The 23,383-nt window shown below is 35.4% G+C and overlaps 1 protein-coding gene across 4 annotated transcripts; it reads left to right on the top strand.

Moving 5' to 3' along the window:
* Positions 1-1,621: 1,621 nt before the first annotated feature.
* syt8 (synaptotagmin VIII) lies at positions 1,622-19,952 on the top strand. Of its 4 annotated transcripts, none has more exons than XM_030137646.1 (9): positions 1,622-1,771; positions 9,727-10,041; positions 10,148-10,314; positions 12,308-12,403; positions 12,483-12,650; positions 15,102-15,269; positions 17,208-17,325; positions 19,115-19,248; positions 19,333-19,952. In XM_030137646.1, exons 1-9 carry the CDS (start codon positions 1,768-1,770, stop codon positions 19,567-19,569), a joined length of 1,407 nt encoding a protein of 468 aa, XP_029993506.1. In that variant the 5' UTR covers positions 1,622-1,767; the 3' UTR covers positions 19,570-19,952. The 4 variants fall into 4 exon arrangements, with proteins under 4 accessions (XP_029993506.1, XP_029993507.1, XP_029993509.1 ...); XM_030137649.1 differs by lacking the exon at positions 1,622-1,771 and adding an exon at positions 6,499-6,618; XM_030137647.1 differs by lacking the exon at positions 9,727-10,041 and having other exon boundaries at positions 1,675-1,771.
* The last annotated feature ends 3,431 nt before the right edge of the window (positions 19,953-23,383 follow it).

Here is a 23,383-nt window from a genome sequence, read left to right as displayed (position 1 = left end):
CCTAAAGAGTTTAAACAGTCACCAGTTTGAGGGAAGATAGAAGGGTATCTTATGGCTCCAGACAGTTTTGTTTTTCTTTTTCTGTCCTAAAATGGCTCTTAAGATTGCAAACGTTTCTGACCCATGCTTTAAACCTTAAGCCTAAAATGGTCCACCTGGACTTTTTTTTCTTATTCTGACTAAAAGGTTAGAAAATTTGCTGTGAGTGAGTCCATTTGCCCATTTTTCCAGAACACTTTTTTTTCCCAGATCTTTCAAAATCTAGCAATATTTACACTTTACTGTATGTTATAAATCTGCTACAACAGCTTCTTCTCCAGCTTCTAGTACAGGCATGGGTGAAGTTACCGTAATGACCCAATAAAACCTATAAAGCGCAACATCTCAGGTTTCAGAAACCATTGGAATTTTTCTATTTGCACAAACAGTGAAAGAGTTACAGCCATCCAAACTGCATATGTACAGGGTGTGTCAGCGATGACACGTCAGGTTTTAAAGAGTGCACAAAATATGAAGATGGTATCTTTAACCAAACCACATTTATTAGTGTTAGTTCTTCAAATGAAAATAATGTCTGTATTAATTTGGACCATGACGTACATAAAACTGAGATGGTTTAACATGTTAGGATGTAATTATTAGAATGAGTAGAATGAGTTTTTCATGCTGTTGATCATTATATTTTATTGTTGTGACCAACAGTGAAGTGATGTAATGATAAAATAAACTTTTTTTTTCCTTATAGAGCTATTTACTCTCATATTTAATAGGAACTTTTTTCACAGACCAGAAAAGTATGGAAACCCATAAAATAAAATATTGAATAATGAATTTTGTTGTAACTTTTTAATACCTTTGCAGTTAAAACAAAATATTGCAGAACCCTAAATTATTTTAACCTCCTAAGACCCAGGACATGTCAGCAAAGTACAAGCTTTTTTGTTTTTTGTTAAATAAATGCCTTTTTTTTTAGGTCTAGATATGACCATGCCATGTGAATAAAGGCATTTTAATGTCTAAAGAGAGTGCCTTGGATTTTTCTTCCATTTTGATATCTAAATTTTTTAAATAAGTGCCTGTATTGGAAACATCACGATGCAACAGTTTTTTCAGATGCATTTTTAAAAAATTTTTATGGAATGTCCTTTGTGGTGGACAGTTTTCCTTTCTTTCTTTTTTTTTGTATAAAGTTGTGAAACTCTTGTCCACAAATGTGGATAGTGGGTCTTAGGAGGTTAAAGGCTATAGATGGTGGGGGCTTAATTTTTTTTATGTTTGATTTTTTTTATTTTTCTTTTGAAATTTTTTACATATTATGACTAGATGTGGAAATCGTTTATGTTATACTTTTCATTTCTATCAATTTAGCATCGAAATTAATAATAATTTAAAAAAAGAATTTTTGACAAATATCTTTTGCCTTGATGGAAGCTTTTGACTGGTCTTTAATTAAATAGGTCTTTCTATACATCCATGGCATCATGACTCAAACTTGACTCCTGTTTGTGTAAGTGTGTAGTTCTGTTCTATGATACATAAGTTGAGTAACTTTTTCAGACTCCACCTCTGTTTGTACACCCGTGACGTGACTCTGCATATGTGTGTGTGATCAGCAGGTGTGGTGCTGCTGCAGATGAAGATGAACACCTGAAGTTCAGCAGGAAAGAAAATTAAATACAAAGAGCAGCCGTCAGAACAAATGGAGAGGACATGAGACTTAAATAGAGGAAAATTCGACTTCTGAACAGGAACTCTTATTGTTACTGGATGTGTAAGTACTACTGTTGTGCTTTGAGGTTTGTAGATTTTATCTGCAGATACTGAGTTCCAGTGTTTCTTCATGGAGTTTGTTTAGTCTGAGATCAAGTCTACAAAAAACAAGCTTTGTTAATCAACTGGTTTCCCTTCTTTTCGTCGGAGGATATTGATTTACTCTGTTATTTCATGTGGACTTATCTATTTGAATCTTCTGTCTATTTATCTTTCCTTCTTCCTTCTTTATCCATATTTTTTCCAGTGATTACTTTTCTTTGCGCTTCCCTTTGTCATTCTTCCACCATTTTGGCTAGCATTCCCTTTTTCTTTATTTATTTATTATATTTTGCCTTTTCTTTAAATTCAGTAAACATAAAATATCTGCCCCCAGGAGTAAAACATGTTTCCTCCCATAGTCTCAAATTATCTGCGCAAAAAAATTATATCATTCCATCGTCTAAGATGTGTATGTGATGTGTAAACAGCCTCAGGATGTTTGCAGTGTGTCAGTCAACTGAACTTGTTATTTTTAAGCCACATTTACAAACCATGTGTTTGTCAGACATTTTGATCCAGCAGTAGTGAAACTGTACATTGTAAACTACTGTCTGTCATCCAAAAGCAAACGTTGAACTTAAAAAAACAAAAGACTGGGTCATTACAGTTTCTAATATCAATTTTGACTTATTGTTGAATGTAATTTCTTTGGTGTATTGCTACTCGTATTGGAAAGGATAAGCCTAAGAAGCCTTACTATATCCTTGTAATCTTATTCTTTTTTGTGTTACTGATTTTGAGTCATATGCAACTGAAATAAAATTGTTCATTTTTTAGTTTATTAATTTCGGAGGATTATCGCTGTTTCTACATAGAATATTGTGGCATGTTGGAGGAGCAGCTGGGGGAAGTTTCCCAGCATGCACTGGGACAAAGTAATTTGGGATAGTTTTATGTATTTACAGTGTTCTAAGTTTAAAAGAAGTGTTGTTCTTGTTTGATAACAGAGTTATGGTGTGTTTTACCCTTTTTGTTAGTTGTTTTCTTGTGGAAAGATTAATTCTGTTGATTTCATTTTTGTGCACCATGTACTAAATTGCTCCTTTGTTTCATCACTCTGTAATGGTGCATGAGTGGAATTGGGATTAAAAGTCCAAAATGTCAAAAATTATGGTGGGAAGTCTACAATATAGTGTAATTACAAACTAGAGGCATCAGACAGATGTAGATTTGTCATTATATTAAATTCTGAAGCCATTTAATTTAAAGAAGTGAGTGAATTTCACTTGATGGGGTAAAGGATAATCTTGTTTTTGGTTCTGATTGTTGCTGCTCACCAGTGATGGAATCTCCAAACTCCATCACTGATTACTAACAAAACAAACATGTTTGCGCCCAACCCTGGCAGGTGGTGCATTTCAGCGGCCTCATTTTGATACTATATGGATTAATTACCTGATGAAGCCACAGTTGGAACAGTTGGGGCTCTACTGGACATCCTGTCCTGCTGTAGTATGTAGGTGATGTTAGAGAAATTCTACCGTAACTCCTGGTTTTATCCATCTCTTAGTTCTGAGGTCACAGTGTGTTGCACCCTTTGCCTTGTATTCTGTCCTCCATCTGCCTCTACACACAAGACGTCTACAGCTAAAGGTTCAGAGACTTATTGTGTCTAAACTAGATGTTTTTGTTTCTGTAGACCTGTGCATGCAGTCATTAGTATGTTGTCCTAAAGCCTGGGTGATCACTGGTAATATATTACCTCATGCAATGGAAAGTATATTCAGTACTAGATTCTTCAACCTCCTGTAGTGAAAGATCTCAGTTCTCATAAGCTCGTTCCAATAACTGTTTCCTGTATAATACACTGTTGCTCATAAAGTTAGAATGCAATATTTTGACCTTTTCTCATGAAATGATTGTGACAATGTGATTTATTCTTGATAAAGTGTAACTGGGACTCAGTATGGGATCATTGTACGTGGTCAAAGGTGATTACTGATGTGGATAAATAGTAATAAAAAGAGGAATGTGTCTTTCTACAAAATGCCCTGTTAGATGCAAGTCCACTAAGTTAACCCTTTGATGCATGGGTTATAAGAACCTTAGTCAAGATTTTTTTTATTTGTCTTTAGGCATGAAAAAAACAATGCGATTGAAATTTTTTTAATGAACCTTTTTTTCATGGAGTTTAAAAATGTCCACTCATCTGGACACCATGTGTTTAATTTTTGAAGCAAAGAAACATATTTAAAACACAATACGCAAATGATATACTGTGTGAAAACAATGGAATAACAACATTTTTAATGCAGCTAATCTGATGTTTTCTCACATTTTTATCATACTCTAATACTAGTTATTACTCACTTCATGGAGCTAATGTGCAAAAAAATCTTTTTTGTTTAAGGAAACTATTAATTACAGTCTTATAACAATTAGCAATAGATTTACACTCAAACATGTTAGTGCAGATCAGGTTTATAAACAACATAAAGTTACAGTAATGGTATGAATTGCAGTGTATGAGATGGTGCATAAGTGTCCACTGTGTTGGCTGATGTGGAACTAAAACAACAAAACCCATGAATATACAAGAGAACAGCTGTGGAATATCTGTCCACTGTAGTGACCACTATGCATGAAAGGGTTAATATTCAGTAAGTTTCCAATGGGTACTTTCTGTTTTTCTATCATCTTCCTCCATTCCATGACATTAACTGTATGTTTGTCATTGGTCATGTGATTGTTTCAGGCAGAGACAGTTAGGAGACAGAGACAGTATGTCATCACACAAAATGTCTTATTTTATTTCCAAAAACTGTAACTGAATCTTGTAGACATAACTGCCCTCTCACTTGAGAACACTGGTTAGTTTTTACCCCTCAGCCAACTTCTAGCAGAAGGGGTATTGTAATCGTTTTGTTGTCTGTTTGTCCATCTGTCTGTCCATTCAACGAAGTAATTGCACTATTTGAAGAATGTATTTAGATATTTTCACCAAATTTATACTGTGGATGCATTATGGCATGGAGCAGAAGCCTATTGAAAATAGGTGACCTTGACCTGCTTTTTCAAGGTTGAATGGTCTTGTGCAGTTATAATATCTGACTACTTATACTACTTACTTATAATACTTTACTTACTTAAATATAATTATGTATGTAATAAGTTTTACACAAAGACAATCTAATCTAAATTATAGGGCAGTAACTTTCAACAGAATCTTACACTAAATTTAGCTGAGGGGTTTGCACAGCACGTTATGGTTATAAAATGTTCACAACCTTTTTTTTTTTTTTAAAGGTTATACCCTTTGGCCTTTCTTCTGAAGTATTAGGGGTATTGTCAGACACTGCATCATCTGTCTGTCTGTCCACGCAAAGCAAATTACTCTTGCCAAACTGTCCAATTTCCTTCATGTTTGGTATTTAGGTGCAACATGAGAAGCTCTTGGACAAGTTCTGTGAGTGTCAACCTTGACCCGAAAGTTCAAGGTCAGTTTGGGGTTGATGCGTCAAATTTGGACAGCAGTGTTAACCTACATTTTGCAGGCCTTTCTGGGTCAGTGCTTGGTCTTGAGGGCAAATAGACTGTAGGACAGATGAAGTGAGGAGAGAGTGATACTAGGGGAGCAGAGAGCAGTATTATTTATGGTCTTGTTTCCTTTCTATTTATTTTTTTCTTTAAGAACGGGAAGTGTTACTGAGTGTAGACACTGAGCTCAACACTCAACACTGCAGTGAAATAATTTAACCCGAAAAGACCCAGTGCTGCTTTTGTGGAAGTTCCCAAATGAATTTTCTCTAGATTTGACTGTTCTTAAGTGATTTTTCATCAATTTATATCATCATATTATCTTCTGTATTTTGCTTCTTTTTGTTTTTTTAATGAAAATCATGTATTTTCTTGTGTTTAATTCACTGATCATGTAGATGTTCATAAAAGCTTACATTAAAGTTGAGGGTTATTATATTAGAAACAAAGAAAACTGAAGAAAAAGTGACTTTTTCAGCAAATATATCAATAACTGAACATAAACCCAGCGTCTCCATCCACTGTCATTGATCCAACTCCATGGGTTTTACTGGTGAATCAATGCTGTAGAAGATGACGACAGTGTTTCCACGTTCACTACAGAGCCTCTGAACATCCAAATGGGTCAAATCTGATGACCATGAATAGATGAATAACTGTATTTTACACCAATTATTTACATGCATTGATAGAATTAATGGGTCAGAAGTTATTAAGCATTTTAGATCAGTAGACGGTTTTGGTCGGTGGTGGATATTTTGGGTCTTTATGGGTTAAAGTGACAAAAATAGAAATATTTTTAGAAAAAGGTGATGTCATTTGGAAAGTGAAGACATTTATGACATGTTTGCACCATCAAAGCATCAGTCATGTAACTGAAATATGCAGCCACCAATGAATCAATCATAGCTGTTAAATTCTGACTTTCTGATGCTGAAGTTCATTTGCATACAGATCTTTAGGATAAAGATGCGACTCTGGTTTTTCCACCGCAAGTAAACAGAACAGGAAGTGGTCTTGTTTTGTCACCAGGCCGGATCCCGATGCCTGCTGTAGATGCATGGTTGATGATGTGTTGATTTTCCTGTCAATTGCAGTAAAAGTAGTCTGACTGTAAATGCAAGGGAGGGGACGTTTCCTCTCTCTGATCAAACAGTTTGAGGGTTGTTGTTGGGAAAAGTCCAGCTCAGTCTCTCTATTAGACGCCGTTTCCTTCCTTCTCACTCATTCTCCTGCTAGACTCATTCTTTCACTGGTTGCAGAAGTGTAGTTTTAGCTGGCCGTCTGCTGTGAGTTGGGATGCCCTTATTTCTGTAAAACTCTTCATCAGTGAGTAAAATATTTAACTTTCTGGTGATATTTTTGATTTGTCCTTCATTTAAAAGGACTGATGCATTTACTCAAGTACAAAAGTTATGTATAGTTTGTGTTTTCATTGAGTGTTATCATGGAGTTAATTTATGGTACTTTATATTTTGACTTTACCATATTTATGGGGTAATTTTAATTTAGCTGCAATGTTGATTTGCTTGTTACTTGATACACTGATGGAAAAGTCAGTCTTCAGTCCAGTCTGTGGCGATGAGGAGCTACAATTCAGACACCACACTATTCTCTAGGAAATAATCATAAAATGAATAAATAATATAACATTTGCTAGTTGTGGCTCTAATTTGCAGTGTGAAACAAATGACGGTGATCTTATAAATGTTGGTGTACTCTCATAGATTAAGCAATAAAATATAGTTGTTAGAAGTAGCTTCATCTCCACTATCAGTAACATGAATAGATTCAGTCAAATAAGCCATCAATATACAACATCAAATCAGTACTTATGTAATTATTATAGTATGAATTGTAAATAATGTACTGGCTTTTCTTATGTATGAAAACATAGAACCTATTTGACGGAAGCTTTAGTTATTCATTAAACACACTAGTTTCAGTAAAACAAAACACAAGTTAATGATGTTATTCTCTCTTGGGGTGTTGGCCGATTTAAGAGTCACCACTGACGGAAAATATTTCAACTCTATTTTGTGCAAAAATTCTCAGAAAGGCTAAGAACTTTTATATGAAGTTGCGTTGTGTTATTTATGGTCAGACGGGTGGATGTTGGACTAGAACTCTTGCGTTTCTCTGGTTGTTGCTGAAATGTTGTTGGGAGTGCTGCTGTTATCAGCGTGCGAATCAGTTTGTGCGTTAATGTGCCACTGCTGTTTGTTCATGGTGGAGGCCTGTAGGAGGAATTCCACTCAGTCATTTCAGTGTTTGATGGGTCTGAACATTGTTGATTTTATACGTCACTGTTGTTAGGAAACCTCAAAACTCTATTTAGGAATATTTTAAAATATAGAGGTGGCATTTCATATGTACAAATACTTCACTATTGTATTTAAGTGGCGTTTTCCATAATCTGCATATTTAGACTATTTAGAGTATTTATTTTTTACTTTCTATGATTTCACACAAATATCTATACTTTCTACTGTTTATGTTTTCAAAAATGACATGTTCTTTTAGGTTGTATGCATTTTAGGGGAATTATTCATTGTTTTTGCATCATTTGGCATTATTGCACACTTTCCCAACATCAAAACTGACTTCAACCTAAATGCAGAACAATAACACACAGAAAACAGAATCCTTTAGTGTATATAATATACAACAAATCTAGCAAGATAAATCAATGCAAAAATGACATAAAAGATGAATCAAGATAAAAACATCATGAAAGACATGTTAAAATGAGAATGAGGTACAAATCAGGGTAAGATGACAATAATAGAAAACACATAAGACAAAAATTTCCTCCAGGGGATAAATAAAGCTCATCTGTATCTGTATTTTTTATCTGTAGAAAGGGTGACTTTACTTTATACTGAGTACATTTCAGAGCGTGTACTGTTTCACCTCTACTCAAGAGAAGGAAAGTACACTAAAAACAAAAAGTTAAGGATATTTTAAATTTTTGGGCTATTTTTTTCAGTAGGGATTCTTGCACAGCACTTTTTAGTTTTTTGTGTGTGAATTGAATTGAAACACATTTTTTTAATGACCAGACAGTTTTATTTACAAATGACAAAAAATGACCAAAAAAATGGCCAAAAAAAAAAAATAGATCCTTAACTTTTTGTTTGTAGTGTATGTACCTTTGTCATATCTACCAAACTAACATCATAGGAAATTATTTTTATGGCTGTTATGTGAACTTTCTCCCACTTTTCAGACAAAAAAAACAAAAAAAACAACATCTGATCTGGACTAAATCAGTCATGTTGATTCCAAAGTTTTCATTTATGTTTTGTTTGTGTCATGACAAAAGCTGGTTGTCTCCAACGTTTGAATGCTTATATCTGAAAAGTAACTTAAGGTACTGACAAAATCAAGAAGTGAAAAGTACAATATTTACCATTAAGATGCATAGTAGAAATATGTTTGTATCATGTGACATAAAATCCTTAACCCTTTAATGTATGAATTATAAGAGCCTTAATCAAGATTTTTTTCCTGAGTGTTTTTATTCCTCTAGGCATTAAAGAAATAATGCAATTGAAATCGTTTTTATGAACCCATTTTTCATGGAGTTGCAAAAATGTCCACTCAGCTGGACACCATGCATTCAATTTTTGAAGCAAAGAAACGTATTTACTGATAAACTGTGTGAAAACTATGAAATGAAAACATTTTTAAAGCAGCTAATTGGTTGTTTTCTCACATTTTAACATACACTAATACTAGTCATTACTCACTTCATGGAGCTAATATGCAAAAAAAAGAAATTGTTTAAAAAAGAAAAACACTGTTAATTACAGTTTAATAACTACCAATTAATTTTCACTCAAATATGTTAGTGCAGATCAGGTTTATCAAGAACAGTAAAGTTACAGTAACGGTATGAATTGTAATGTGTGGGATGGTGCATGCACTGCAAAAATCTAAATCTTACCAAGTGTATTTTTCTCATTTCTAGTCAAAATATCTCATCACACTTAAAATAAGACATAATCACCTAAAGAGTAACATTTTTTGCTCAATTCAAGCAAAAAAAAAAAAATCTGCCACTGGAACAAGTGAAAATTATCTTGGTAAGACTTCTTGAAATAAGATTTTGCAGATCTATTGTCTAAAAATAAGTTCTTTATATCTCACTGAAAAGTTCCTCTTTAGGTGATTATGTCTTTTTTTAAGCGTGATGAGACATTTGGACTAGAAATGAGAAAAATACACTTTGTAAGCTTTTGATTTTTGCAGTGAGTGTCCACTGTGTTGGCTGATATAGAACTAAAACAACAAAATCCATTAATATACAAGAGAACAGCTGTCCACTGCAGTGACCACTATGCATGAAAGGGTTAAAGTGCTGTACTTGAGTAAAAATACAAGACCATTAAAGGTGGGACTTAAACATGAATTTTAACTACTTCTTCTCCACAGCTCCTCTCTTCATCTTCCTCATCATGCCGACCGTCCATGCATCATCAAACTCATCTTACCATATGTCACCAAATTCATCACATCATCTGTCACCAAATTCATCCCATCATGTGTCACCAAATTCATCACATCATCTGTCACCGAATTCATCCCATCATGTGTCACCAAGCTCATCTCACCCACCAACGCACCCAACAACCATCCACCCCTTCACTAACCTTACCACCACCTTCCACCCCTATACTAACACCACAGTTAATCCAATTGTTTCTGCTATTACTGGCTTCTTCAACAACCTCCTGGACCACATCCCCTGTAAGACACTACATCACCTCCATCCTGTCTTAACCACCCTCATCACTCACTCATAATTTGAGCCAAAATAAATTCATCTTATAACTTCACTTTTTTTCTCCCACAGTGCCTCGATGGGCAATCTATACCATCTTTGCATGTGGTGGGCTGCTCATTCTGCTGATCCTTCTTTGTATCTGCATCAAATGCTGCTGCAGAGGCAAGAAGAAGAAACAGAAGAAAGATGAGCAAATAGGTCTGAAGGGAGTGAATGGAAATACCACTACAGCTCTGGTAATGTTATTCTGTGCAAATATTTAATATATTTTCACTTTCCTTAGATTAGCCTGTTTTTTTATTTGTTGCTATAAAGGAGGAGCATTTAGTATACAGAAATAAACATGAAAATAAATGCAAATGGAGAGTCATTTGTTTGTGGGAATTTGGTATCCTCCCACAAGAAAACAAAACCAAAAAAAAAGCAATGATTTTAGATAATTACAGCAGGAAGACAAAGATACACATATGAGGGATTTGGGGGTTGTCATGTGAGCAACTGATATGTTTTATAAAAAAAAAAAAAAAAAAAGCCACATCATCTCGGACAGTTATTATTACCATGTCCGTGTAAAAAACAATAATAAACAATATCCAAAAAAACTTAAAGGCACAACTTTCTGTTCATACACTGACATTCAACTGCAATGATTAGAAGTGGTAAAAGTCCATCTAGTTAGTTTTGATGCTATGCACGTACATTTTTCATTAATTTGATTTAGATGGTGATCTGTCTAAAGCCACGGGTGTCAAACATGCGGCCCGGGGTCCTAATCCAGCCTGCCAAAGGGTCCAGTCCGACCCTTGGGATGAATTTGTGAAATGCAAAAATTACACTGAAGATATTAACAATCATTTTAGTTCAGGTTCCACATTCAGACCAATTCAATCTCTGGTGAGTCAGACCAGTAAAATACTATCATAATAACATATAAATCATGGCAATTCCACATTTTTCTCTATGTAAATGTAAATATTTTCATGCATTTCCACTAAAACAAAGAATAATTTCGCAAAAAATGTGAATAACCTAAACAAATATGAACAACCTGAAATGTTTTAAGAGAAATAAGTACAACTTTGACAAGACTCTGCCAGTTGTTAAATGTTTTGTGTGTTTGTAGATCCACTGTGATCTATAAGTTATAATGTACATGTGTAAATGATAAACTGAGGCAGAATATTGTTAAAATTACACTTATTTTTTCAGTTGGTTCATGTTATTCACATTGTTTGAAAGGATAGTTTGTAGATGTAAATGTTTTCATTGTTTAATTTTACTTTTTTCGCTCTAAAACATAGAAAAAAATTTTGGAGTTGACATTATTTATATAATATTATGTTATTATTTTACTGGTTCGGCCCATTGCAGATCAAATTTAGCTGAATGTGGCCCCTGAACTAAAATGAGTTTGACACCCCTGGTCTAAGCCTTATAGTGGAAAAGAAAACCCTATAAAGAAAACATTTGTACTATGTACTGTCTATAACCAGTGGATGGTGTGTAAAGTATGAAATCAGCCGTTGGTTTCTGAACTACTGATTTTAAGTCAGTAGTTTCTGGCTTCTTGGAGCAGGACGTGACCATATTTGGACAAAGGGGGCTGAACTACAGAGTCCAAAGAAGAGACAAAGTTGAGCTAATGCTAGAGGCTACTTCACTAAATACTGGGAGAAAAACAAAACAGGCATTTGACAGTTTTGGTAGTGGAACGAATTAACTACAACTTCAGTTCTCCAGAAGTGTGACTCGGCAGGTGAGTGACCTGTCATGCAGCTCTGTCAAAGCCTGACAAGTCAAATGTCAAAGTTTCTATTTGACCCAAAAATTGATTAATGGAGGAAAAATGACGAGGTAGAGAGTCCAGATGAAATGGAGTCCAAGAAAAAATACAACTGACTGTATTTTCAGAGGTAAGTCCAATGTAAGTCTATGGGAGGCAGGGCTTCTTGTAGACACTCCTAGTGGCCATTGGCGGTATTACAACTTTGAGATACTTATGCAGTGGCTTCATTTTGGAGTCGAAGTCCTTTCCCCTTGATTTATATACATTTATTTATTCTCATTTGGAAAATATGTACTAAGGTTTTTATTTAGAGTAATCATAATTTTATCTTTTCTTATTTTCATTCATAACATTATTTCTTCATTTAAAATTTGATTCATTAAGTCATAAGACAAAATAACAAAACCAGTTAGCCAATTGTGTGTTGTGTTTTTGTGCACCAGATTCAGCCAGATGCAGCAGATATGAATTATGGATCAGCCAAAAAGCAAAGAGGGAAGTTGCTTTACTCTCTGGAGTACAATGCCGCCCAGACTGAGGTGATCACACTACTAACCTTTTGTTTACACTGCAGCCTGTCTATCTGCTTATTCCTAACCTGTCAGTGTTTGTTTACAGCTCACAGTGGGAATCAAACAGGCAGACAACCTGAAGGCCATGGACCTGGGAGGGAGCTCCGACCCGTATGTCAAAATCTACATCTGTCCGGACAAAACAAAAACCTGTGAGACCAAAGTGTTCAGAAACACACTGAAACCGGTCTTCAATGAGCAGTTCACATTCCAGGTAGGAGTAATATGCAAGCTGAGGGAGAAAAACAACTAAAGGGAAATCCTGATGGGGAGAAAGAAAATGCATGAGGGAAGTGAATCATAAGGAAGTGAACACCAGTGGGCAGTGTTGAAAGGGTTACTTCTGGAATGTAATGAGCTACAGATTTCTGATTAAAATCTGAGAAATACACCACATGGACAAAAGTATTGGGACAACTTGAATTCAGGTGTTTCTTCTTTTTTCCTTGTTTTTTTTTTTTTTTTTTTTTTTTGCAGATAAACTATTGATCCCCAGGGGAAATTCACTTCCTCAATCAGCTCAATAATATGAAAAGAAAGAAACAATTAATGATTAAACTAAGGTGTTAAAATAAAATACTGTTGAAAGATAAAGTGTTTAAAACAAAAACAAAGTCTTAAAATTAAAATAAAAAGAGAGACAGTTAGGAAAGAGAAACTTCCTTCCTGTAAAAGACAGATTTAGGAACATGGTCACATCATTTCATTGCCTTTTTCCACAAGATATTTCAACAATCAATATTGTTTGTGGATTTTGTCCCATTATAAAAAACAAAACAAAACAAAACAAAAACACACAACTAGTTAAATCAAACAGATCAGTAAAAAAGTAAAAGAATTACGTAACATTCAATTCTATCAAAAGTGCAAAATGTAGTTTAACTTTATTTATGCAGCACTTATCATACAGCTGTTTCTTTTCTAACAGGGGTCTGGGATACAAAACAATAACGACAAATGTTTTGTATTGGGATAAATATCATTTTTGCCTTTGCTTCGAAAATGCCTCAGAGATGGTTTTTGTTGAATTTCTCCCTGCATCCATCTGTGACTATGATTTTAAATGTTCTACCTCTAAATTTCTAAAATATTTTTCATCCTCTGACTATAAATAATAATTTTCTACCACACCTAACCATCTACTTTTTTCATTTGTCACCTGGGAAGAAAATTCTCCCATTAAACTTTAAGGAAATATTGAAGTTTCTAAACTATATGGACAAAAATATTGGAACACATCATGGCTACAGCTCGTAAGATGCTCTGTTCATGCTGATTTAGATATAAGATAAGATATAAACATATATATATAAGATATAAGATATAAACATCAATATTTCCTAAATAAGATGGGAAGCACAAGAGAAATTAACACATTTCTGAGCAGATTATGTGCAAGGTATCAGTCTGTTCATGATACTCGTCACAAGCCCTTGATTCTAAGTTCCCCTGATTTCAGTGTTTTTTTCTTTTTAATAAATAAAAAAGTGAAATCTTCCTGCTCATGATAGAAGTTGAACCTTTGTTGAACATAACCACAAATCAGTGGCTTAGATGAAGCCCTTCATTACCATGTAGTCGAATGGCCAAGTGGTGTTTTGTCTCATACTCCGTTAATCTGAAATCCCTGTGTAAAAGAGGTGCAGGAAACTAAACGGAAGTATACGGGGCAGAACAGGACTAAACTTTGTTAGTGACATTAGGAGCAGGTTATTCATCTGCTTTTAGCTTTATGTTTGTTCTGGAACTGGACTCGGCAGCCCAACAAAAATCATCCAATTACATTAAGACTTGAATACATGAGCAATTCTAATTGGCTCCATGGTAAAAAAAAAAAAAACATCAATGTTGGTATCCTGCAGGAGGTAAACATACTCACACAGAAATGAACTAAATACAGATTAAGTAAATGCTGACATGAGCAGCAGGACACAGAGATACGTGTTATATTAGAATAATTTAACCCATAAAGACCTACGGCTATTTTTTTGTGGTGACATCCAAATAAATTTCTCTGTACATTGAACCATTACCAAGTGATTTATCGCCATTTATTATAATATCCTTTGTATTTTTTCAGTGAAAATCTGGTGTTTTCCTATGTCTAATTTATTGACCATGTAGGTGTTAATAAAAGCTCAGTAAATTCAAAGGTTATTGTATCATTATAACAGAACAGAAAAAAACTGAAGAAAATATTACTTTTTCAGCAAAATATATCATTGATTCTGCATAAAAACAAGCATCTACAACCATTGTCATTTATTTAACTACATCTGAAAAAGACCTCTGATACAGCTGAAAAGATGACAAACTGCATTTACCTGAATTATTTACATGTATTGACAGGATTAGTGGTTCAACAGTTATTAAACGTTTCATAACAGTAGATGTTTTCAGGGTTAAACCTTTTTTTTTTTCAATTTAAGGTCCATTTTTGCAAAAATCAATACGTTTAAATTATTTTTTCTGGGCTACTGCACCCCTAGAGTCTAACTGCCACTATTTTAATTCCATCCTCAAAGCAGTGGAACATATTACATTTGATCAGCTATATTATAAAAGGATAATAAAGCTGAAACACTGTTAAAAACAAACATTTAAACCAATACTGAACAGTAATGTCTGTGCCTGTAGCCTGTTAATGAGTTATCTGTTTCCCCAGATAACCAAGTCGTCTCTCCTGAAGTCGACTGTGGTGATGCAGGTATTCGACTTCAACAGATTCTCCAAACATGAAATCATCGGTGAGATCAGGCTGCAGCTCGGCAGCATAGACTGGAACCACGTCATTGAAGAGTGGCAGGACCTCGCAGAGCCTGCGAAATTTGAGGTCAGTCAGGAGGAGCTGACACATTATTCTTCACACATAAAGACCTAGTGCAACTTTTGTGGCAGCTCCCGAATGAATTTTTCTCACTATTTGACCTTTCTAAAGTGACTTATCACCATTTGTTACTATATTATCCTCTGTATTTTGTGTTTTTTCAATGGAAATTAACTATTTTCCTATATTTAATTTACTGATCATGTAGATGTTCATAAAAGCTCAGATGAAGGTAAGGGTTATTATATCATAAACAGAGAAAACGGAAGAAAAAGTTACTTTTTCAGCAGAATGCATCATTTTATGAACATTAAAAACTAGTGCATCATCCATGATCGTTCAGTCCCTCCAGGATTTCGTGGGATTTTTTTTTTCTTTTTTATCATTGCGGCCTAAAATGCCTGATTTTGCGTCAGCTTTTTCCAAAAAATTGCAGTGAAAGTTACGATGATTTGAGGATTCTGTTATTAAAGTCACAGGAACATGGGCATTAGCAAATTACCAAAAACAGTCTTTTTTGAGTTTTTAGCCTTAAAAAGCAACAGGAAGAAATGATTTTAAATAAAACAGGATTTTCTTCATTCATTCATTGATTTGTTTTGAACAGCCAATGAGAGCGTAGCGTCACAGAATGCCAGCCAATGAGAGCGCAGCGTCACAGAACGTCAGCCAATGAGAGTGCAGCGTTACAGAAAGTCAGCTAATGAGAGCGCAGCGTCACGGAACGCCAGCCAATGAGAGCGCAGCGTCACGGAATGCCAGCCAATGAGAGCGCAGCGTGACAGAACATCTACCAATCAGAGCGTAGCAACACAGAACGCCAGCCAATGAGAGCAGAGTGTCACAGAACGTCAGCCAATGAGAGCGCAGCATCACAGAACATCAACCAATCAGCATGTAGCGTCACAGAACGCCAGCCAATGACAGCGCAGTGTCAGAGAACGTCAGCCAATGACAGCGCAGTGTCACAGAACGTCAGCCAGCGAGAGCGCAGCGTCACAGAACGCCAGCCAATCAGAGTGCAGCGTCACAGAACGTCAGCCAATGACAGCATAGTGTCATAGAACACCAACCAATCAGAGTGCAGCATCATAGAATGTCAGCCAATGAGAGCGCAGCATCACAGAACGCCAGCCAATGAGACTGCAGCATCACAGAACACCAACCAGAGTGCTGCGTCACAGAACGTCAGCCAATGAGAGCGCAGCGTCACAGAACGTCAGCCAGTGAGAGCGCAGCGTCACAGAAGGCCAGCCAATGAGAGCGCAGCATCACAGAACATCAACCAATCAGCATGTAGCGTCACAGAACGCCAGCCAATGACAGCGCAGTGTCACAGAACGTCAGCCAGCGAGAGCGCAGCATCACAGAACGCCAGCCAATCAGAGCAGAGCGGAGCGTCTTGGAACATCAGCCAATGAGAGCGCACCATCACTGAACATCAACCAATCAGAGCACAGCATCAGAAAACACCAGCCAATGAGAGCATAGGGTCACACAACCTGAGAGCCTGATCCTTAGTTTTTCTCTTTCCTGTTTTGCTGTTACACAGTTATAACAAACATTTTTTATAATAAATAACTTATATATACAAATGCAATGGAGAACAATATCACTTTCATCCAAATACATGCAGTACATTATTAATCAGTCCCTCCAGGATTTTGTGGGATTTTTTTTTTTTTTTTTTTTTTATTGTGGCCTAAAATGTCTGATTTTGTGGCAGCTTTTCCAAAAAATTGCCATGAAAGTTACAATGATTTGAGGCTTCTTTTATTAAAGTCACAGGAACATGGGCATTTGCATTCAGATCAGTAGATGATTTTGGTCACTGGTGGATGTTTGGGTCTTTATGGGTTAATTAGCTACAACTTATGTAGAATGTGTTTTTGTGTGTGGATGTGTGTGTTTGATTATTTGTATTTTCATGTTTGTGCTTCTCAGGAAGAAAATCTGGGGGAGATCTGCTTCTCTCTGCGTTATGTTCCCACTGCTAATAAACTGACTGTGGTGATCCTGGAGGCCAAAAACCTGAAGAGCATGGACATCGGAGGAACCTCGGGTCAGAACAGGAAACACATTCACCCCTTGTATCTCTGATCTCTGGACTAAAGATGTTCTTACTCAAAAATGTAATGGTTTATTGTCTATTAGTAATAAATGAAACAAGAGGACACCTGTGCAGTAGCTGTAGTTGTATTTGACGTTACAACAGCCCTTTTGATGATCAGGTGACTAAACATTTTCCACAGTAGAGTTTCCAGAGTTAGATCAGATCTGGGGCCTACTCATGAACAGATTTTTTACATTTTGACAGTGAAAGAAAATTGGTTTCAGAGCAGAATTGGAAACTGCTTTGGTCTGGGATTAGGGTAGTGGTTATTGACTAAAAACTGGAATTGTGACAAACTTAAAGAAAAAAGAAATACAGGCGTAGCATCTAGTTTTCCTGCAGAAAAAATATTATATGAAGAAGAAAACTCATAGCTTAGTGGATGTGAAATCACTCCCGTCATGCCATTTTAACCCATAGAGGCCCAGTGCTACTGTTGTGGCAATTCCCAAAAGATTTTTTCCCTCTATTTAATCTTTCTTAAATGATTTAGCACCATTTATTATAATATTATCCTCTGTATTTTCCAGTTTTTCAGTGAAAATTAGGTATTTTCCCATATTTAATTTTCTCATGTAAAATGTTCATAGAAGCTCAGATTAAAGTTGAGGGTTATTTATATCAGAAACAGAGAGAACTGAAGAAAAAGTGACTTTTTTTTTTTTTTAATAAAATCTATCATTAACTGAACATAAACCAAGTGATCCAACTCTATGAGTTTTACTGGTGAATCAGTGTTGTAGAAGATGACGGTGTTTCTACGTTCACTACGGAGCCTCTGAATGTCCAAATGGGTCACATCTGATGACCATAAAAAGATGACAAACTGTATTTTACAACAATTATTTACATGTATTTATAGGATTAGTGGATCAACAGGTATTAAACATTTTAGATCAGTAGATGATTTTGGTCACCAGTGGCTCTTTGGGTCTTTATGGGTTAAGATTACACTTCTCGTAAAAAGCAAGCTCAGGAAAGACTCAACTTTAAAATGAAGTCACCAAATTCAGACGCAACTTAAAGGAGGAAACTGAGTGGCTGCAGGTCCTATTAAATTACTTCAGCTCCTATACAAATTAATCCCAAATGGGGCTTCTGATGATTTTAAGTTACACACACTTATAGGTGTAATACACGGACTTCTGTAAGTTGTATTCTATTCATATATGTAACCTGAATTTAACCAGGTTGGCCCCACTGAGATGGGGGATCTCTTTTTCAAAGGAGACTTGTTCAAGATGGCAGCGATACGGTCACATTATTACATTTTTACAATAATAAAAGCATTTGCAAACATAGACAAATCTTCTACAATCAGTCAAAATATTCACAGACCGACAGGTTAGATTCCAGAGTTTTAATTAAAATCACTCAAAGGAATCAGTGTGTGTAGATGTATACACACACTGGCCGAGGTGAACAAAGGTAAAGCCTGTACACTTATTATAAGACATACAAGGTTAATTTTGGTGTTTTGGTCCCAATCCGATCTTAATCAGGTCAGAATGTTTGAAAAATGGAAAATAGACTTCAAGTTTTGTGACATAGTGAATTTCACACGGTGTGTAATTGGGGAAAATGACACAGCTATTGAGTTTTACTTTATCTTACGTATATTCTGTATCTGTTTTCAATTATATATAAAGCTCTGTCATGATGTTGTGTCCTGTTGTTTGGAGTAAGTGTGCCGGCGTCTGAATTTACTAAATGACTTTTTTCTGCTTCGTGTTTGCAGATCCTTACGTGAAAGTGCAGTTAGCGCTTGACAAGAGGAAATGGAAAAAACGGAAGACGTCCATTAAGAAGAAGACACTGAATCCATATTATAATGAGTCCTTCACTTTCACTGTGACGTTTGAACAAATCCAGGTGAGATCCACTGACTGGAAAAACCTCTTTTGTGTTATTGTAGAGATGTTTGAGTTTCACTGTTGTGGCATTTTCTGTCCACAGAAAGTGAATCTGGTGATCTCTGTGTGGGACCATGATTCCATGTCCCGGAACGACACCATGGGAAAGATCTTCCTGGGCTGTGACGCCACTGGGAACCAGCTGAGGCACTGGGCCGACATGTTGTCCAACCCGCGGCGTCCGGTCGCTCAGTGGCACAGCCTGATTTCAGCCGAGCAGGTCAATTCCACCCTGGCTCTGAAAAAGAAGATTCCCATCCCCAACAAAATGCCTTTCTGATGGAAAATGTACTGTCAAGACATTTCAAATGCATCAGCATGTGGTGATTTAAAGGAAAATCATTTCTAAGATTTATTTGCATCTGATTTTATATCACCTCTAAATGATAAATGATATTGTACTTTCTCACCTGAACACTTAATTTTTCTTGTATGGACTGTGTAAGAAGTATCTTGTACTTTGAACAAATTTCATCTTTAAGACCTTTGATATTAACCCATAAAGACACAGTCATACTTTTGTGGCAGTTCCTCAATGACTATTTCTCTGTATCTATCCTTTCTTCAAATCTATATCACTATTTATTATAGCATTATCCTCTGTATTTTGTGTTTTTTCAGTGAAAATCAGGTATTTTCCAAATAAAATGTAGTGATCATGTAGATGTTCATATAAGGTCAGATTAAAGTTGAGGGTTGTTATATCAAAAACAGAGAAAACAGGAAAATAGAGACTTTTCTCAACTAAATATTTCATTAACTGATCATAAACCCAGTGTCTCCATCCACTGTCATTGATCCAACTCCATGGGTAACTGGTGAATCAATGTTGTGGAAGATGACTGTGTTTCCATGGTAACTACAGAGCCTCTGAACGTCCAAATGGGTCATATCTAATGACCATGAAAAGATGACAATCTGTATTTTACACCAAATATTTTCATGTATTGCTAGGATTCGTGGATCAACAGGTATTAAACAGTTTACATCAGTAGATGAATTTGGTTTCCAGTGGCTGTTTGGGTCTTTATGGGTTAAATATCACATTTTCATAGATCATGGATAATTGTCCAGATGATTTTGTATAATCTTAAAAGTATAAATAGTCCTCACATATATAACACACATATAACAAACTGTCGTTCAGATTCAATCACTTAAATCACAAGTACATTTTAAAAGAACGTAACATTAAGCAAAGCTGAAATGGCCTGTTTGTCAAGTCTGGCCAAGATCACAATATTTTAATTAAGTCTTAAATATTTCTTCTGATCCACATCAACCTGTCAACACTGATAAAACCACATTACTGTAAATAATGTTTAAAAATTGTTTAAAAGTCATAATTTATCCATTTACTCTATTCTATTAAAACAAGGCTTTGTATTTTCCTCAAATAAATAATGGACATTTGTTTTTTGAGAAAAAACAGGAGGAAATACTACATTTGTCCAGGTATATTTTAGTGGGAGACATTCTCAAAGATGATAAACTGACTGGGTGAGATCTGATGCATATCATTGGACTCATAAAGACCAAAATTTACAATGAACAATTAAGAATGAGAGGTCTCAAAACAGAAAATAAATAATGATTAATAGATAACAGACAGTTTGGGAATTTTTAAGGAAGGGGGAAATATTTGCATCATGTGCAAGATTTCAGTTCAACAAATTTAATTTATTCTTAATTATTTCTTTATATAATTTTATTTTATTAGGTCAGATGGAAACATTGAAAAACTAATGATCCACTCAAAGGCCTCTTGCTGTATTTTGATGACCATCAGTACCATTGAAACCTTCTGTCTGTAGTACACCCATAGCAGCAGGAGAACGCCTCTGTGTTGTCTCTGCTTTTCACAGGAGCCACAAAGGTCTGAAATGAAAACACAGATCAATCAAGCTGAGTTCAGCAGGTGTGGTTCCTGCAGCTTCAGGCCTCCAGAGACCAGATCTTCATTAAACAGTCCCACAGCTCCACACTCACAAACCAGGAGGAAACCAAACTGTTGGTTTGGTTTTAACTCCATCAGCACCTGGTGCTAATGTGTCACATCATCTGACCTGAATGAAGAAAAAATAGACTGTGAATCTATTCACTAGACGCCTTACGGCCAAACACTCTCATTGGCACGTCTTTGTTGGATCACTTAGGGCCACTGTCTTTCCCAAATTAGGAAAATAACTCTCAGAGAGTTGGAAAATTTTAGCACTCAAATTACAGTCCACTTCTGTGCAGCATTTTTATTTAGGCTTTTTCACAGCAATTACTTCTGAGGTAATCCCAAATTTAGAAAGAATTTAAAACACAAATTGACAAAAACCAAAACTGTATATTGACATGAAATAAACATACTGTTCCATAATAGAATCACACAGCAAAAGAACAGATATTTGGACATCTTGTATGGAAAATGCTTCTTAAAACCAATCTTTTAAAATAATCTTTGTATATACACTGTTTTCTGAATTGGCAGGCTGTGACACAAAAGAGAATTGCGAAGTGTGTATGATGATAAAAAGGTTGTAAAAGTCTTTTTAATTGCCTTAAATACAGTCTGATGTCGGGCTTTTATTTTAACAGACATCTCAAAGTCTGCAGTAGCTGGATGTCATAGTAAAGCACATTTGACTAATAGATAACAGGTTTACATTGTCATTTATAGACAACATGTAATGCAAATAACCCTGAGTGTTTTAAATGTAGTTTTACACAAAAATTAACAACAAAATGGGACTATACTTAAGTCTATGCCAAGTCAGAACTATAATATATCAAAACGTAAACATAATTTAAAACTGACACAAAGGTTTCACTTAACAATGTTTGCTGAAAACAGTTTTATATATTTTGTTTCCAAATTCAGCTGTGATGTTCACTCATCTCATAATTACAGTCATGTACTGTATGTATATTTAGTTTAAAAAATAAAAAAAAAGCTCGATGTGACATTGAACATGTGTTTATGAGCCTATTTGTGGAAAAATATGTTTTTGTGGAAAAATATGTTTTTTTGGATTCTGTAAAAGAGGGCATGGCCTGATGATTATGGGTAACCATGTGTCCCGAGGCCAGACCAGTTGAGAACCATGGTGTGTACTGTTTGCTGCTGACAAAGAACTCATATTGATGAGGAGTTCAAACAGAGTGCAGCAGCAGAGCCACACCTCTTCCATGTTGGACTGAATACTGTTTTCAAAATAGCACCAGGGTTTAACCTCTTTGCCTCAGCAACTATCTCTTACAACTACAGATTTTGTGTTTTCTATCCATTATTTGAAGTGTATGTACCAGAATATCCAGGGTTTAAGATGGGACATTTCATATTGAAAAACACCTTTGTGTCTAGTGCTGGGAAATTTGATATCAACAAGGTGAACAATTGTTCATCCTTTGTTCTGATAATTCAGTTTCAGTTTAGAAGTGCTCCAGGTAAAATAAAAGGGGTTTGGTCTCTGAATCTTTATTCTAATTATTTATTTATTTATTCATTAACAATTGTCACTCTGTCATCATTGATCTAAGTAAAAAAGATTCGTAATTTTGGGTTGTTGTAAGCCTCAAGGTGTTATTCTAGACTTTCTAGTTCTGGAATAACACCTCTATTAGTCTCCATTGGTCATTGAACTGAAGGAGGTGAAGATCAGTGAAGCTCTAAACAGACCTGATACTGATGAGCTGAGGAGCTCAAGGAGTCTCTTTGAAATGTTAATATGTCACCCGCCCCTGCAGCTCTACAGCAAGTGACGTCACAATGTCATTTTAGACTCACTTTCAGTTCCCTAACCAGGAAACGTCCACTTTGTTTTTAAATCTCTACATCACACATGTTATTTGTACACTTAGTGCTTTTGGAAGATTACTGCAATTTCTTTTCATAAATACAAATACAAACAAGTGAGAAGAAAACCAGGAGGCCAGGTGATAAGGTAATAAGGTTTATTAAATTCATTTACAGTTTAAGCTGACAAAGTACTACTAAAGGACTTTGAGTTTATAGTAAAAAACAATATAAAGACAACATCACCACCAACAATGAAACAGAATTACATGAAAACATATTGAGAAATCAGTGGGTCAAAAAAAGCTAG

Source organism: Sphaeramia orbicularis, chromosome 6 (genome assembly GCF_902148855.1).
Source record: "Sphaeramia orbicularis chromosome 6, fSphaOr1.1, whole genome shotgun sequence".
Taxonomy (NCBI): domain Eukaryota; kingdom Metazoa; phylum Chordata; class Actinopteri; order Kurtiformes; family Apogonidae; genus Sphaeramia; species Sphaeramia orbicularis.
This window is presented reverse-complemented; position numbering and strand designations above follow the sequence as displayed.